This window comes from Drosophila kikkawai, chromosome 3L, assembly GCF_030179895.1.
Source record: "Drosophila kikkawai strain 14028-0561.14 chromosome 3L, DkikHiC1v2, whole genome shotgun sequence".
In the NCBI taxonomy this organism is placed as follows: domain Eukaryota; kingdom Metazoa; phylum Arthropoda; class Insecta; order Diptera; family Drosophilidae; genus Drosophila; species Drosophila kikkawai.
Genome location: NC_091730.1, coordinates 18,977,636 through 18,994,039, shown reverse-complemented (window position 1 = coordinate 18,994,039; position 16,404 = coordinate 18,977,636). Strand labels below are relative to the sequence as shown.

General features: G+C 39.1%; 2 protein-coding genes across 2 annotated transcripts; one reads left to right on the top strand and one right to left on the bottom strand.

Annotated features, from left to right (window-relative positions):
* Positions 1-870: 870 nt before the first annotated feature.
* On the top strand, positions 871-3,916 carry LOC108070464 (protein odr-4 homolog). Its single transcript, XM_017160945.2, has 5 exons — positions 871-1,063; positions 1,177-1,351; positions 1,972-2,062; positions 2,137-2,262; positions 2,671-3,916. The coding sequence occupies exons 1-5, from the start codon at positions 971-973 to the stop codon at positions 3,662-3,664; spliced, it is 1,479 nt and encodes a 492-aa protein (XP_017016434.1). The 5' UTR covers positions 871-970; the 3' UTR covers positions 3,665-3,916.
* Positions 3,917-4,031: 115 nt separating this feature from the next.
* On the bottom strand, positions 4,032-16,181 carry LOC108070463 (uncharacterized). The gene is made up of 8 exons (XM_017160944.3): positions 15,931-16,181; positions 9,601-9,758; positions 7,704-8,029; positions 6,222-7,115; positions 5,689-6,161; positions 5,497-5,611; positions 5,079-5,295; positions 4,032-5,018 (listed from the first exon to the last, which is right to left on the bottom strand). Exons 2-8 carry the CDS (start codon positions 9,661-9,663, stop codon positions 4,779-4,781), a joined length of 2,328 nt encoding a protein of 775 aa, XP_017016433.1. The 5' UTR covers positions 9,664-9,758; positions 15,931-16,181; the 3' UTR covers positions 4,032-4,778.
* Between the last annotated feature and the right edge of the window lie 223 nt (positions 16,182-16,404).

Below are 16,404 nucleotides of genomic sequence, written 5' to 3'. Positions count from 1 at the left end.
TTGTTTACCTAATTCGATTACCGATCGCGTCCGTTCGCGCCATAGTCCAACGATCACTTGACCATTTGGGTGGCACTGGCACACAAGGCACAAGACCTCTGGAGGAGATCTCCTCTCCACAGATCCCCCACTTATCGAGTCCCACTCTCCGCTCTCCCTGGCCACATTTCGTGCGTAATCGCTCCACGGCAGCAAATGGAGATGCACTGCAGCCGGAGGTATGTCTCGATCGATCGCTGGAGGCTTAATTGAAGAAGTTGCCAAGAGGTTTCATCGCCCGAGTGCAGCGCGGAGGTAAATTAAGTCTTGATCACTTGATTGCAGTAAATAAAGATTAGAAATAATAACCACTTAAGCGGTTGAGTAAACTCGCAGATAGGAATTAAAAGAAATATTTTTTAAACTAATCTATTTTAAAGAAATCTGCAACTAAAACTATGTTTTTTAGATGTTTTTACATTATATTTAAGCATTAAAATCATAATCCTCCTTTTTTTACCTGTTAAGAATTTAGAACAAAGATTCAAAAGAGAAAGCTTATTTTTAATTTTAACTTTTAGAGTGGACTCTGAAATTATTATTCAGCTTAATGAAGTAGATAAAATTCCTATAAATTAATATGTTGAAAGGTAAATTTAATATTTTAAGAAGAGAAGCTTAAATTCAAATGCTACAAATTCATGTTGGTTTGCTTAAACCCAATGACATTATTGATCTGAGTATTTAATGCAAATTTAAAATTTAATAAATTCTCAAAATACTGTTCAAATCCAACGGTTTTTCTAGAGATGCTCAAGAGGCACCGATAAGTATCGATAAGAAAACTGTGCCCCTTCGATAGCTTGTTTACGTGACCCTAAATATAGCCGCTCAGAAACGGCCACACTAGTCCACAAAATTGACAAATTGTTCGTTTTGGTCGAACGAATTTAGTTAACATTAAATTAAGGCGAAAAAGAAGGCATTCAAAATGCGCACAGTGCTACTGAGCAAAGCGGACGAGGTGTACCTGGAGAAATGCGCACAGGAGAACCAGTTCTCGTACGGCATCATTGTGGGCCATGTAAGTGGGGATTTCCGCCACGTAGATTTGTTTGGAGCTCCCTGTACCCCCCCAGATCTACAAGCACTCTCTAACGACACATATATCCATTCAATCTGTATCTAAATCGGCAGCAAGCAGACCTCAGCAAGAGCGTGGTGGTGCACTTGGCCCGGAATAACGAAGAGGACGCCGACCTGGAGGACCTGACCGATGTACGCCTTACCATCGGCGATATCAACGCACAGGCGTTGGCCTCACAGTGGCTGAGCGCCAGCAAAATGTGTCCCGGCTCCTTTGACGTCATCGGTGGGTTTTGGGTTCGCCTTTGGTTGCGTGTGGGCAGCTGCAGGGTTTTATATTACTATTTTACATATAGATTTCCCTGCGACCCCAGATAGTATCGCGAATAGATATGGGTTTCATAGTCCAGGGAAAGATAAAGATATATGTAATGTGCAAATAGAGAAGTAGGTGGGGTTTTTGAACTTATGCAGTTTATATATATATATATTCTACTAGGTAGTAAATGTTAGTCATCTTTATTCAGTTCTCAATAATGCAGTAAAATACCTTTATTCAGTGTAGTTTGTATAAATAACGGTTTAGTCCTAAAGCTTAAAGTTATTAATCGGACATTTTGAAGGCTTTACTTTTTGAATTAAAAGACCGAAAAGGACTTTAATTATTTATATTTTCTATAATAATATGATTTATAAGTCTATATAGTCTCAATTAACTATATTTTAGAGGCAAAAAATGGTTCCCACAATTAAACTTTTGCTTTCTCATTTAAATTACACATTTATTTATTAATCCTAAGTAATATTCTTTTAGAGACTATTAATTTATTTAAGTTTTAATGAAAAGGATTCACTTTATTCTAAAGAATTTGTATCATATTCACTAAAAACCTCTCTTCTTTACAGGAATTTTTGTATCTTCTTCAAGTCCCGATGTTTCAAATGAGAAAAGCGACGATTTTAAGAATGCCAAAAAGCTGTTCTCGGACATATACGAGTGAGTATCTTTACCAAAAAGTATAATCTTTTACATTTTATAATAAAATAAAACAATTTCCTTCCCCCAACCAGCTTGCTCCTGAAAAGCAACAGCTCCTTTGGTGTGTACACCACCGACATTGCACAGACTGATTTCGTATTCCTTGCGTATTCGCTGGTCGACAAGAAGGTGCTCTGCAAGAACTACAGCTACGGCAAGTGAGTATTGCTTAGATCCTTAAATCTTTGATTGCAGTTATGGGTACGGGTCTGAAAACTCACTCTACGTATTCTCTCTTTTCACCAAAACAAACAATACCAATTGCTTACAAATTTGTAAAACATTTAGACATTGCAAAAAAACGTACTTTACGGCAAACATAAAATGCATCATATGGTAACTAACAATGTTTGAGAAGTATTTCCCTAAACTATAGTTAATGTTTAATGTTATTAAATCACTTAATTACTTCCCTCGTCCTTTCCTATGTTTCCCATTTCTCGGAATGCATTTTATGTGTTTAGTAAATATCCTTTCGGATTGTTCTTGTTATTAAATGGTAGTTTTGATTGTATTTTTAGCCTCTTTTTGCCACTACTAATTCTTGTTTTTCGTTCCCAACATAGTGGCGGCACTTTTTCCAACATGGATCACAGGTTTGTGGACAAGCCCTTTGAATGGATTCAGCTAGAGAGCACCTACGACCTGGACGATGTCCTGCCCATACTGGATGCGTCGCGACGGGTAAACATTGAGGATCAGTTTCAGAACATTATTAAGGCGGTGCGCAGGAATCTACTGGCCAGCGAGGTGTTCCTGCAGAACGAGATAGTCGAGGACACCATCGATCTGCAGGCCTACATTAAAAAGAAACGCACCAAAGCGGACAAGCTAAACAAGCCCTCATCGACTGGTGGTGGTGGGTCCGTCTCAGCGGGCAGCACTGCCTCGGGCTCCCTTCCAGAGCTGGCCTCAGATACAGGGATTATCAGTGACTCCATTCGGGCGAGCATAGTGCTCCCGGTAAAGTGCCAGCTGAGCAAACCGTCGGACATCAAGGTGCGGGAATTCCAAGGCACACTCCGCATGAGCGGCATCATTGCGTCGAAGGTCTTCTGCAGTCCGCGGAACAGTATAGCGGATGTGAAGCGTTTCCTGCGGGACGACGTGCTGCGCTCCCTCATCACACGTATTCAGGTTTACTGCGATGGCCTCACGGATCCGTATGTAAACAACGAAGCCTTGTACGTAAGCGAACCCCCGAGAAGGGTATTTTTCAACCTACCCACGGAAACCCCATCTACCGGAGCCACAGTTCAGTTCTCTGAATATCTGTTCCGTGGAGAAGCCCCCACGGTGGCGGTGGCCCAAGCCAAACAAATCCTAGATGTGGAACTGGACCCAGAAACCATTTCCGTAGAGGCCGAGGGACTGCCGGATGACTCGAACTTTACCAATGGCGCCAATGCCGGCGTTGATCGCACAGACGATTCCCGGACTCTGCTCAGTTCGATGCCAAAGCCAGAGTTATCGCGCAGCCTCTACATGCTGGGCATTGCGGTGGCCCTGCTGATTCTACTGTCATCTGTGGTCCTGCACTACGTCCTAGGCGATCGGTAGACACAACTGTCCTGTAGTTCTTTATACGAAAAGATGTTTTTTATACGGATACATTATTTGCATGTGCAAGTGCCTAGGCACTCACCTCTCTCTTGTGATCGTTTGTTTTTATAATCCAATGTGTGTACTCGTAGTAGGTAAAAAAAAAAGAGAAATGAAAGTGTTTAGGGATCACGTTAAATAGTTTTATTGTGGAAGCAAAACTGTGCAGCATTTAACACCAATAATATAAAAAACTAATAAGTAAAAGTACATTTCTGTGTGTGTATCTTTGGTAGGCCCAGCAAGACTGCCTATTTCGATTATATCTGGATTTATTCTATACATTTTAGGGAAAGGTTTGTTGGTGTTTATTTGAGTATTCTTGGCTTTAATTTATTAAGAAATTATTTTCAATATTTTTAAGAGAAAGTAGTTAATTTTCAGGACGTAAGCGTAAGATTAGAAGGTGCTAAGTTTGTATTATTTACATTAGATGTAACTAGCATTCAGTTTTTATCAAAATTCGCAAATAATCATTTCTTCGGCTGATTCTTAAAGGATAAAACCGCTCAATAGATCCATCTATCTTATTTTTAATAGAACCTAGTAAGAAAGTTAAACTAAGAACGCTCTGGTTATTATTGCTGCCAACTAAATATACTATTTAATATTTTAATATGAGTGAAAACAAGGGGGTTTCAACTAGTTGGGTTTCTATTAATTATTCCTTCTTTAATCTCAAATTTGAGTTTGGGCTTAAGATAACTCTAACACTTTGAGAATTTATTTTATCATAATTTATAGTAACAAAGTTTAATTATATACATAAAAAGGATATTGCAAAAAACATTATATAAAGATAACACCAAAGAACATCAGAAATTAGTGGGTGTCTTTCAGGGATTTAATTACATATAAATATTTGGCTCTTGTCTACATTTAAATCCAACTTTGTTCTCTAAATCCTTATAACTTCTAGTTATCTAACTTTAGGATCGTAATAATGAGCACATCATGAATTGTGATCGGACACTTAGAGTGTATATATATATTAGTTTTTATTTTCACAGCCTCTGCAACTTAAAACGGACTCGAGTCCGCCACTACCAAGTACCCACCCCAGCCCAAGGAGCTACTGCATCTTGCAGTTGCCATTGCAATTGACCACCGACCACACCCAGTCCACATAGTTGGACACCTTGGCATAGATGCCAAACTTATTCTTTTGGGCACATCCATCGCCGAATGAGGTGATGCCAAAGATGGTCCACGGATGGTTGGGCTTCGTGGTGTCACGACACAAAAGTGGGCCACCCGAGTCTCCGGCACAGGTGTCGATGTGACCCTTTTTATGGCCCGCACAGAACATGTTCTATAAGGAAAATCATTTTTTAATAAGTAACAGTTCCTTCTTAATATCATTTTCTATTACCTTGGTAATGGTGTAGTCGTAGTACACTTTCCGGCAATTGTTCATGGGAATTATGGGCACGGTGGCCTTGTGGAGCACACTGGTTCCGGTGGCATCTCGATTCCGACGCTTGCCCCAACCAATAACCGTGCAATCCACATTCTTGGGCAGAGCCTGAAAAGGCTGCGGCAGGCAGGAGTATCCAATCCAGTTGGTGGCATTGACCGGCTTGGGTAACCTGGAAAAGGAGAGATATTTGTGGGTTATTTGTTTTTTTCCTGTCGGAAACAGCTGAGAAGTAGGCAACAAATCGCTGCATTCTAAAATGATATTCTTACATTACGATCAAAATTAAGCCCTTTTTTGGTTTAAATTAAAATTGATCAAGATAGATTCAGAATATAATAAAACCTTTTAGTTTCTTAAAGTTATCACTCACCTAAGCAGTGCCACATCGCTATCCACGGTTCGCTTATCAAAGTTGGGGTGTATAAAGCTCTTCATTACCCTCAGTTGCACTTCAGTGCCGTCCTCGTAATCCAAATTATGTTCTCCTGTATTGATGTAGATTATAATATTTATAAATAAATCATTCCACAGGATGATATTTCCCAAAAAAAAAACTCCTCACCTATTCGAACATAAAGCACTCTCCTTACACAATGGGCTGCTGTTAGGACCCATCGTGGAGCTATCAGTGTTCCGCCGCAGAAGGCCTCCTTGAAGCGATTCAAAATGGCCACTTGCCACGGCCACTCACCCTTGCGCGAAGCCCGTCCTCCGATGATCTTCAGCATGTTGGACATGCTCCTGCGTCCCGAGGAGCGCACAATACCGCAGGTAAGCTTCATTGGTGTGTACTCCGGTCCCCGGTAGCCCTTGCCCGCCATTATGTAGTTCAGATCGTTGATGGACTCCTCTGGCTGCACCGATTGCATTCGCCGCATGGCGTTGGCCGGTGAGCCAGAGCCTGGCCTGGTCTCAAAGGCGGGCGTCTTCTGGAACTGTGTCTGCAACCATTGCTGGCAGAAGCTGCCCTCCGTGTAGCAGTAGGCAATCTCCCGGAGAACCTCTCGTCCGCACTGATCGTTAATGCGGCATTTTCTGAAGATCAGAGATTCGAATTTGATCAATATATCATGGATAATCTTTATTGTCCCTTACTTATATCTTCTGGTGGTGCACTTGGGCGAACACCGGGTCCATCGACTCCACTTGGAGTAGATGCGTCGTCGCCGCAAAACGAGTCCATCCTTGGGAGGCTGCACCCAACTGATATTCCGGAATTCCGTGTCCGATTCCTCGGAATCAGGGTAAATAGTGTCCGGTTCCAAATCGAAATCCTCATACTGGAAGACGTCTCCCTCTACGCTGCTATCTTCGATTATATTCTTCGTAGTCAAGGACTTTCTTTCCGCGAAATCCACAAAGTCATCGTCATCGTAGTCTGGTTTTGGAGGTCCTCTATGGAACTTCTTTCTATGATTCTTACGTCTCCTGTGACGATGGTGCTTCAAAACAAAGAAGTCACCCTGCTCATCGGAGTTAATAAAGTCTTCATCGGGTTCTGGTACCGGTTCTGTATCCTCCCCAGAATCCTCCTCGCTGTAGACATCTTTGGCGGGATATCGTGGAGCCTTAGGAAACGTTTCAACGGGTTCTCTTGGCGGAATAGGTGGCAGTGGAGGGGGAGTTGGATGGGGAGTTGGATAAGGCGTTGGATAAGGCGTTGGTGGATGAGTTGGGTAGGTAATAGGAGGGTGAGTTGGATAAGGAGTCGGAGGTGGATTTGTATAAAGAACTGGAGGATTTGTTGGATAGGCAGCTACAGGAGCTACAGGAGCTGGGAGTGCCAGAGGTGCCAGTGGTGCTGGAGGTGGCCTGTATTCAGTATGCCGATAATCCACAGTTGGACCACTTGAGGCCGCAGCCGCTGCATTAATAATTATGGACGGTTGCGGCGGTGGTGGCAGTGGCTGTGGATGGCTAATATCGCGGGTGTGCTCCTGGTGCACCACCACCGGTGGCTGCCATTGAATAGGAGGTGCAGGATGGCAACTGTAAAACAATAACATATATTTTTTAAATTCTCAAGAAGTAAAAGTAGTACAATTTGGTATATAAAAAAAGAATGGGCTTGGTTCCCAATGAAATGAGATACTTTGCTTAAATTAGAACACTTTAGAAATAAGCAGACTAAAAAAAATATGGCCTAAAAACAAGCTGCATGTAATTATCATTTGTGGAAAATAGCACTAAAAATAGAGATACTCATAAATGCATGTGTACTTTTGTGCCATATTTTGCGGGAAATTGTTTTTTTTTTTAAATGAGTAAAAGTTTTGTTTTTAGAGCTTTAAAAATTAAATTGGTTTATTACAAAATTAAAATTTATAAAATATAAAAATTTGAAAAATGAATTTTCTGATAAATAATTTCAAATAATTTACTTATTAATTTACTAATTAATAATAATTAATAATACTCAAAGTTCCAAATTAAATAAGTAAAAAAAGTATTAGATTTTATAATTTTGATATCAATATTTTGCACGCTTTTTATTATTTTCTTCTCCATTTTTTTAGTAATCTTGTAACCTAAATATATTTATTTAAAGTTAGAGATAGGCAATAAATAAACACTCACTGCCGGCACTTGCTCTGCTCCACATGCTTGGTGTGTCCGCACTTGCGCTTCACCTTGCAGAATCGCTCCCGCCGCCGGATGCAGTCCGCATCGCAGGTGGTCCACTGTGACCACCGGCTGAAGGGCTGGTGGTGGCTAATGGAGCGCCTGCGTCCGCTCCAGCGCTGATGCTGCGGCATCCGCATGCGGTGCACTCGGTGACCATTCACCCAGTGAGAGCCATGATACGAAGGATGATGATTATTGTGATGGTGATGCCGTTGGTGACCCATCGCGTCCCGTATTTCGGCATTTATTGACCTCTTCGCCTCCTGGACGTGTCCACACTGAGAAAGAAAAATCAAGGAAGTGGTCATAAGATTGGGTTTTGTGTTACCCTATTTTATGGGTCGCTTGGAGTGGAGTTGAAACGCGATCTGCGCCCTTTGCAGTTCGGATTCAAGGAGCTGTGGAGTCTGCTCAGACATCCAACATAAATCAGACATGTCGCCGCTTTTTATTTGAAGTGTCATTGCTCTCGACAGATTCGTCGTGTCTGAGGCCGCTGCGTTCGCATTGTGATCCCCGAGGAAAGTACCATGGCGTATACCAGGTCCCAGCTCCAGTTCCAAATGCAGGCGACGCGACGCGACGCCGCCGTTGCTGCTATAAATAACTCACGCTTTTCGCCGACCGATCCGGCGGATCCCTGCATCCGCGTCCCAGTCTAAAATAGGCTTCGCCTTTCAGCCGAGGAGCGGAGCAACCTCTTCACCAACGCCCTACAGCTGCAAAAACTCCATTAAACTGGACATTTTCGCAGGCATAACCATGTGCGAGTGCATTTGAGCTGAGAGCTGTGACTCAATCAAGTAGTAAATGTGCCAAGTTGTGAAACGATAAAATGTTGCATATTTGCACCATAGTACATATGGATATATATTTCCTTGGACTACGATCATGAAATACTTTCCGTAACATCATTGTTTGCCCCTATTTTTTACTGATTAGCTGGATAAATATAGATATTTTATCCCTTCTAATCCTAAAACCCTTCGAAAGACTGGTTCTTAAAGTTTTCTAACTATTCAAGAGAGTATTTCATTCAATTTTAGTACCTGCTCGCCAGGTTCCAGTTTTTAAATCCGACCTTAAAAGGAGAAATACCATTAACGAGCAACTCCCAAAAGTTTTATTAGTTCAACGACTCTCGTCGCTCTTAAAATCTCGCCTTTACCTAAACAAAACCATAACCGGTAAGGTACTCGTGTTTGGTATTCCAACAACTAAAGAATTAGTTCATTTATGCGACTACAAAATTCTTTTAACTAATCATTTGAATATAAAACAGGAAGCTAAAAATCAGCCTCAGCTGGTTATGTTTTTTATTACCCGTTTTAGCTAAATTAAATGCGTATTTGAATTATTTAAATGACCAAACTTTACAGACTGTTGATGAGGTGCCAATAAATCAAACAAAACGCACACAAATCGGATGCCGATCGATGCCCCAGTGGATAAACCAGACGTAGGTCATGGCAAATCGGAAAATTCTTAAAATGGAAAACCGAAACATTCCCATCAAATCATGCGGAAATACGAGCAGAGCGCCACTCTGCACCTCAAGCTCAAGGAGAGCCATAACGTTCCGGACACGATTTCGATATATGTATATATATGAGATATATATTAGGGGAGAACCCCGATGCCAAACAATGGAGAAACGAGAGTGCGACTAATTTGGACGCGGTAATTGACCTTGCATTCGTAAATAGTTGGCTTTTGCGTTCGCGGTTCCCAATCAAATCGTTTCGGGTTGACGTAATGCGTAATGCGATTTCGATTTCGATTTGAATTTGGATTCAGATTTCGATTCCGACAAGTGGGTGTTCCGCCAATCAACCCCAGTAGCACTCACCTGAGCTCCAGCCAGCAGTTGGACCACCGTCAGGAATTCGAATATCAAGCACACCACTTTCATGCTCAACTGCTTCGAAATCCGTTCAATAATAATACCGATACCACGCCAGCGTTACAAATCCAAATCCGTGAATCCAAAGACCCTGACAAAACGCACTGTAAATAGAAATAAAATAACATTAATATGTGTGCTGAGGTTGGGGCAATGGTTTCAGTGAACTGATTATTTTTGGGCGTTCCAGAAACCTCAAAGGGGTTAGCCTTGGGATTGTCTGTTGTTTAGGGAATTCTAGAATTCAGGTATTATAAATAGAAGTTAACTTTAAGGGATTGCAATATGTATGCAATGTCAGAACATAAATATAAGAAAAGCTATCTATATCTAGCCCATCAAAAAAAGTATAGTTCCTTATTTATCAAAAAATTCTTGTTAATCAAAAATTATAAAATTGACAATCATCCCGTTGCATAATTATGTATGTATGTAGTACACATATATGTAGACTCCTCTATGAGCATTACGCCATCAGCTACCATTTAAAAATCCACTTCATTTTTTTGGGATAGGCTAATTAAATTATATAATGACACCCACAAAAGCCGACGTACTTGAACCTGTACTTGTGCGTTAAACGGCGCTCGTCTGCCATGTCTCTGAGTGCCCAATTTGCCCTGACTAAGCGACTCATTTGCGTCAAAGTAAAATCCGGCAAAAGCATAAAAGAGTATAGTGCCCCCCCACGCACTGCACAATTAAACGATGCCAATGCCGATGCCGCTATGCCTATGGTGAATCCGAAACTGAATCGGGTGAATCTGGTGAATCTGTGCTCCCGCCGGCTCCCTATCTCTGCGGCCGCCTTTTGCCAACTACAAAGCAAATATTTGAACTTGTCTGAGACCTTAGCCCAAAGCGATCAAAAGCGTGGGCAGAATATATTCATATAAATATATAAATAGGGAGAAAAAAAGTGAAATTAATTAGCTATATACTCGGTACATGTAATTAGAAACAGAGAAGGAAAATTGGAAACATAAAGATAAACTATGAGTATTTTTTTTGTCGGGATTGCCGAGTGCTTTTGATGCTGCCCTGTGTGCCTCTGCATAAGTGGGTCTTCGTATAAAAGGTCTGCCACTATTCCACCCATTCGGAACTGCACTGAGGAATTTTAAGTACTAACAGAGCCAGAGACTGGGCACCGAGCACTGGAGCACAAGTACGCGTACTTTGGACTTACGTCAGGATTGCACTGCAAAAAAAATACTGAGATTAAACTATCTTAAGGGAAGAAAATGGTTTATCTTGTAGGCCAAAATATAATTAGTTTAAAAGAGTTATTTTTTGAAAACGAAGATTTTGAAAATAAGATAAATATTTCGTAGTAACAAAAATTCTTTTTCATGAAAACCTTTTAAAGTTTGTTGTTTTTAACAACAAAATTCGACTTCTAATATATATGTCAATTGAAATTGAATAGTAAATTATACATAAATAAACAAAATTATAAATAAAATCATTTCTTTACTGGCAGTAAAAATTGTACAATTATTTAAATATTCACCCCAGAGTCATTCTAATTTTATGTTTCATTCATATATATTTTCGTCAATTCCTAAATCCTTCTTTACTTAAAGAATATATTATATAAATATTATAATATTAATTTCAAACTCTTGTTAATTTGTTCCCAGTGTAAATCTGAGCCAGTTCCAGATTCGCAAACATCCAAACTGCCCACCCCTCCAATCGTATAAGGTCAGATGGGGCTGGAAACAAGCTGCAAGTAAAATGCATTGCACGATCCAGTTCGCGCTCCCACATTTGCAATTCTGGTTATTCCCAATGACCAAATTCGATAACTGCCATCCTCTGACCAGGTTTCCGCAAATTGGCCATTTATATTCCGCGCTAAATTCCAATAAAATCGGTTCAATATCCCAACTCAACCAAGTACTACCTATCATTCTTTGTGAATTATTTCTGCGCAAATATATATTGTGTTTTTTAAGCATCCCCAGCCAAATGTGATATTGGGTAACCCGCACTACTTGAAAAAGAATATTTTCGCCGGTTTGATGGATATAAAATTCCACAAACAAATTAAATAAAAAACAAAAAATGGAAAAACCACTAGAAACTATTTTAACACACCTGACGACACATGATTTATATATCGAGGCGGACATTTCTCCGCCGAATGTTTGTGACATCACCCCCGCCCACCAGCGGGATGGTAAACACAACAGAAAGATGATTTATAGAAGATCTCCCGGTATTATGTTTGAAGAGATCCGGAATGCTTGTGAAGATAACACTCGGGGGATGCTGATGCGCAGTACGTTTAAACATAAACGTAGAACTTTATCTGGCATTGCACTGGGGTAAATAAAAATACAGGAAATTTGGGACAGGAAAAGTTTATAAAAACTTATAGATAACAGTTAGAAACTAATAAAAATAAATATGTTTCTATTAAAATAAAAAGCTAACCCTAATTTATATTAAATTTATAAATTTATACATTAAAAAAAAATGAACCAATAATTTCAGCTTAAACCAAATGATTGATAAAGTTCTTATTAATTGAGATTGATTTCTCTCCCTTATTTGTAGTTTTTTTTTTTTTTATTATCTTGACTTTAAAAATAAACATTATTTCCCAAAAAACCATATCTTTTCAGCTTCTGCTTATTTATCAAAATATTTTTTAGGAAATCTCATATTTCAAGTTTGTGTTTACAGAATTTTAAATAGACTTGAAAATTCTTATTTGTTGGGAAAGCTATTCCCACTTTTATTATTGCTGATAAAGCTCATAAAATGATCTGAAGAGAAATCTATAAAATATTCAGCTTTAAAGCAAAATATTGATAAACATTTTATAGTTTTTTAATGTATTTCGTTTTTAAAATAAGAACAATATAGGAGAACAAGTCATACCAGAAAAGTTCTTAGAAGTCTCCAAATAAAATTTCTAAAAATTTAAATTAGTTGGTTTTTATTGTAAGGAAATATTTTTCACCTCTTACGGCTTCAATGACATTTACTTTATTTGATTTGTTAATTTTAATTAAAATGATGTGGTGAAAAATAAAAAATATATATATTCTAGGAGTTCTAAGATTAAATTTTCAATTATTTTTATTGACTACCATGTCGTATTAGCTTCCTGTGTTAATTGATCCCTTTTCTTTTAGCTTAATTATCTGAAAATCTAGCTCGGTGTTGAAAACCCTGAAGATATGTCCACCCCATTGTTCAAACAATATATTTGTGTACGATTTGTGTGTACTTCGGGCGACGCTGATTCTTAAATTAGAACGCGATGCGTCCGCATAGCAAACAGAGCAGCAACAACCTCAGTCCCAGTCTCCGTCTCCGGATCCATCTTCAGCCAACTGCGATCACCGATCCCCCAAATTCCCCGGATCTCCATGAGATCTCCGTGTAAACAAACCGCAGTAGTCCCGCCTCCATAGCGCTTTACCTTGACAAAGTGCGATTCGGCTTCTCAACTATGTATGACGGGGTCGAGAGCCGGCGTCATAAGTGCGCGCTGTCTCATAAATGCCAAATAATATATATATATATTTCCCAGATGGCCAAGAATATCGAGTGTCCGTTTATCAAATTCCTCCCAGGTGAGTAAGGGTACTCATAAATGTGTTTGTTTACCTGTTCTGCCCATAAGGTGGATGTGCCACCCACTCCAGCATCCAGCCTCAACCACCCACTGCCCACGCCCGCTCGGCATGTGGTCGGTCTTTTTTTAACTTATTTTTATTTTTTGATCCCAAATTGCTGCTGCGTAGACCGCCGCGATTTTTTATGAATGAAAATGTACAAATTTGGATTTGGCCAGCCGCATTTCGAGACTAGAGCTCAGCACACCGAGAGAAAATGTTATTAATTAAGGGAGTTTTGAAGTCATTTGAGATTAGGTAATAAACAATTTATCTTTAGAACTTTCTCTTAAGAAATAAATTTGACTAATGTAAATCTGGTGTAGAACCTATAACATATTCTAAATGAAATCAAACTCATTATCAGAAGTCCTAAGAACAAGTCTTCAATTTCTTCTTTTACGATATTAATTTCCATATTTTTGGTCTAGAAAACTTTCTTAAAACAATAATTTTCGCATAAAGCTCTTTGTAAATATCATAAAAAATATTTAAATAAATATTTTTTTTTACACACAAATTTATTTATAATGTTACTAAAGGCCTCACTGCAACTGTTATCACGTAAAGGCTATTAATAAAGTCAATTCATACAATGTAAGCATCCCCCTAAGGTCATGTTGCTTTCGGAGCAACAAGATAACAAGGGATTATATAATATTTAAATAATATTTATTTCAATGAAAGTTACTCATAATTATCTCCCCACAAGATAAGACATTAAAAGGTAAAGCCAATTGCATTTAATAAACAAAAATCCCACCTAAGGTCATATTTGCTTTGAAAATGAGATTAAATAATGTGTAACATCACCTTGCATATATTTTCTGTGTACGAGAACAAAGACTAATTATGACAATTAATTTTTGGGTAATTTTTCCTTGTGTACCTGCTGGCTGATTTATTTTTCTTTTGGCTTGCTGGCCGGCTAGCAGCCACGATGTCTGGTATGGCCAATCAACTGTCTCTCTGTGTGTGTTGCATGTCCGCGGGCTCGTTTAACGAAATGCAATTTTAATGACGTGACCAGCTACTAAAAAAAAATCGAATCAAATCGCTGCCTTCGGGTTTGTTTGTCGCTTGTTGTTTTTATTTACTTTTTTTTTCTCAGGCCGCCTAAGTGGGCAGTTCGTGGGCAGTATTTTGGGCTTTGCGGTATTGTCTACGGATTCGGGCTGGCTTAATTTATTAGTCAGCCTTTTGTAATCGGCCACGCATTAGATTCGCTCTGCGACTTTGCATCGGCCACTAGAGCATTAAAAGTATTAGCGGAAGTGTCGGAAATAACTCATTTACACACATCGCCGCGCCGCAAATTCATCGTCATCGATGGCATCGCAAAGATGCCGCCGTCGACGATATGCCTCCTCAAAAAAAAAAAGAAAAAAAAACAGCACCACATCCCAATTTTCCAACACATCTCCCAGCCCTGCATCCGCGATCCATGAATCCCACATCCACTTCCCCGCCGCCCCACCGCCAGAACACCCAATTTTCCACAGATGAATTAAATGCATTTTAAACACAGATGTGAGAAGATACAGTTGGAGTCAAAATAATAGGCGGAGATTTTTTTAAATTTAAGATTAAGAGAATTTAATTAATGTAGAAAATATATGTGAACTTTTACTTGGAGATATTAGAATACAAAATCATATTTACAACAAGTCCTCTTCATTTTATCAGAAAATCGTTTAATGAAACCATCAATTAGGATCAATTGATTATTAATCATTGATTTATATTGAAAAAAAGATGAATATGTAATACTTTCTAATAAGTAAAGAACTTAATAACAGAAATTTGTTTTTGACATTACTATTTTATTAGAAATTCTAAAAATATTCAAATAATTATTGACTTAAAAAATGTTGTTAAAAATATGCCCCAATATTAGTTTTTTAATACATAATGTACAGCCTCATTTTAATTATAATATCACAAAATTAAAGAGGTCTCATTTAATTATGATTCATTCTTCTATATTTAAACACTCAATAAAAAACCGCAGAGATTTGATTTTAATTAGTTCTGAAAAATCCTAATCAAAATATTTCCCTAATTATGTTTCAAATATTTCAGCATCAAAATTATTTATTTCAAAGTCCATCAAATATTTCACAGGAATTGTTTTCTTTCAAAAATAACATTTTTGCAATAAATAAGATCTCAAACCTACTATAATTAATTACAGCAAAACAAGCCTAAGAAAATAACTTTTCTAAACAGATTTATTGCAAATTTGATCTAAAAATAATTTTGCTTTAATTATTGATCTTCATCCTATTATTTTGACTGCATTATCTAAAAGTAAATCCCCTTTAATTATTGATCTTTTTCCTATTCTTCTGGCTGCATCTGTATGAACCGCATCCAAATGCATCTGCGTATGCGAACGCAGATTGTTTTCATGAATGAAACATTTTTTATTCCATTTATCACTTGGCACCATCGTCGTCTCCTTCAGCTGCAGTTCGATTGGCGACTTGGAGCAGTTGGGACAGAGAACTAATCCACACGATCCGACGCACTTAGCATGTTAACACGGACAACTGGCCCATTTGTTTGACTTTATGGCTCTAATATTGAACTGTCAGCGGTTAAGCGATTAGCGTTTAGCGTAACTTTGCACAGCAATTACCTGGGAGGTTTTTCTTTTTTTTCTTTTTGAGATTGAAAATATTTCAAAAGCCGTTTTGCGCGCACATATTGGAGCAATTTTATTTTTACATTGGAGAACCAGACGAAGCACAGAAGCATAAACCCCGACAGCACGTATGGCCATCCGTCGGATGTCGCCTCGCCAACTCCGCTGCACGATTGCCGCGAAAAAAAAGATATATCCGTTCCGTAGTACTGTTCCGTTCCGCTCGGATCCGATCCGATCCGATCCAACCGACGTCTTCTCGAGAACTGAGCGCAACGCCAACGCTCCGCGGCGAGCTGAAGTGAAAAAAAAACGTCGCGTTCGCCGTTGACTTTTCCACACACATGTTGGCCGTGCACAGTGGACTGGAACTGCGTGAAAAACGCGTACAATGGATCGCTGCAAAAATCCCAGGCAGCATTTCTGCGAATTGCCAAACGAAGCGAAGGTGCTGATGCACAGAGAAAA

What these genes read in the sequence shown, in the direction of transcription:
- LOC108070464 (XM_017160945.2), top strand. Translation starts at nt 971, where the DNA reads ATGCGCACAGTGCTACTGAGCAAAGCGGACGAGGTGTACCTGGAGAAA. An exon ending in ACGGCATCATTGTGGGCCAT is followed by an intron (nt 1,064 to 1,176) that starts GTAAGTGGGGAT and finishes CTAAATCGGCAG; the next exon opens with CAAGCAGACCTCAGCAAGAG. An exon ending in CTGTTCTCGGACATATACGA is followed by an intron (nt 2,063 to 2,136) that starts GTGAGTATCTTT and finishes TCCCCCAACCAG; the next exon opens with CTTGCTCCTGAAAAGCAACA.
- LOC108070463 (XM_017160944.3), bottom strand. Translation starts at nt 9,663, where the DNA reads ATGAAAGTGGTGTGCTTGATATTCGAATTCCTGACGGTGGTCCAACTG. An exon ending in AACTGCTGGCTGGAGCTCAG is followed by an intron (nt 8,030 to 9,600) that starts GTGAGTGCTACT and finishes TTTCTTTCTCAG; the next exon opens with TGTGGACACGTCCAGGAGGC. An exon ending in AGTGCTTTATGTTCGAATAG is followed by an intron (nt 5,612 to 5,688) that starts GTGAGGAGTTTT and finishes ACATCAATACAG; the next exon opens with GAGAACATAATTTGGATTAC.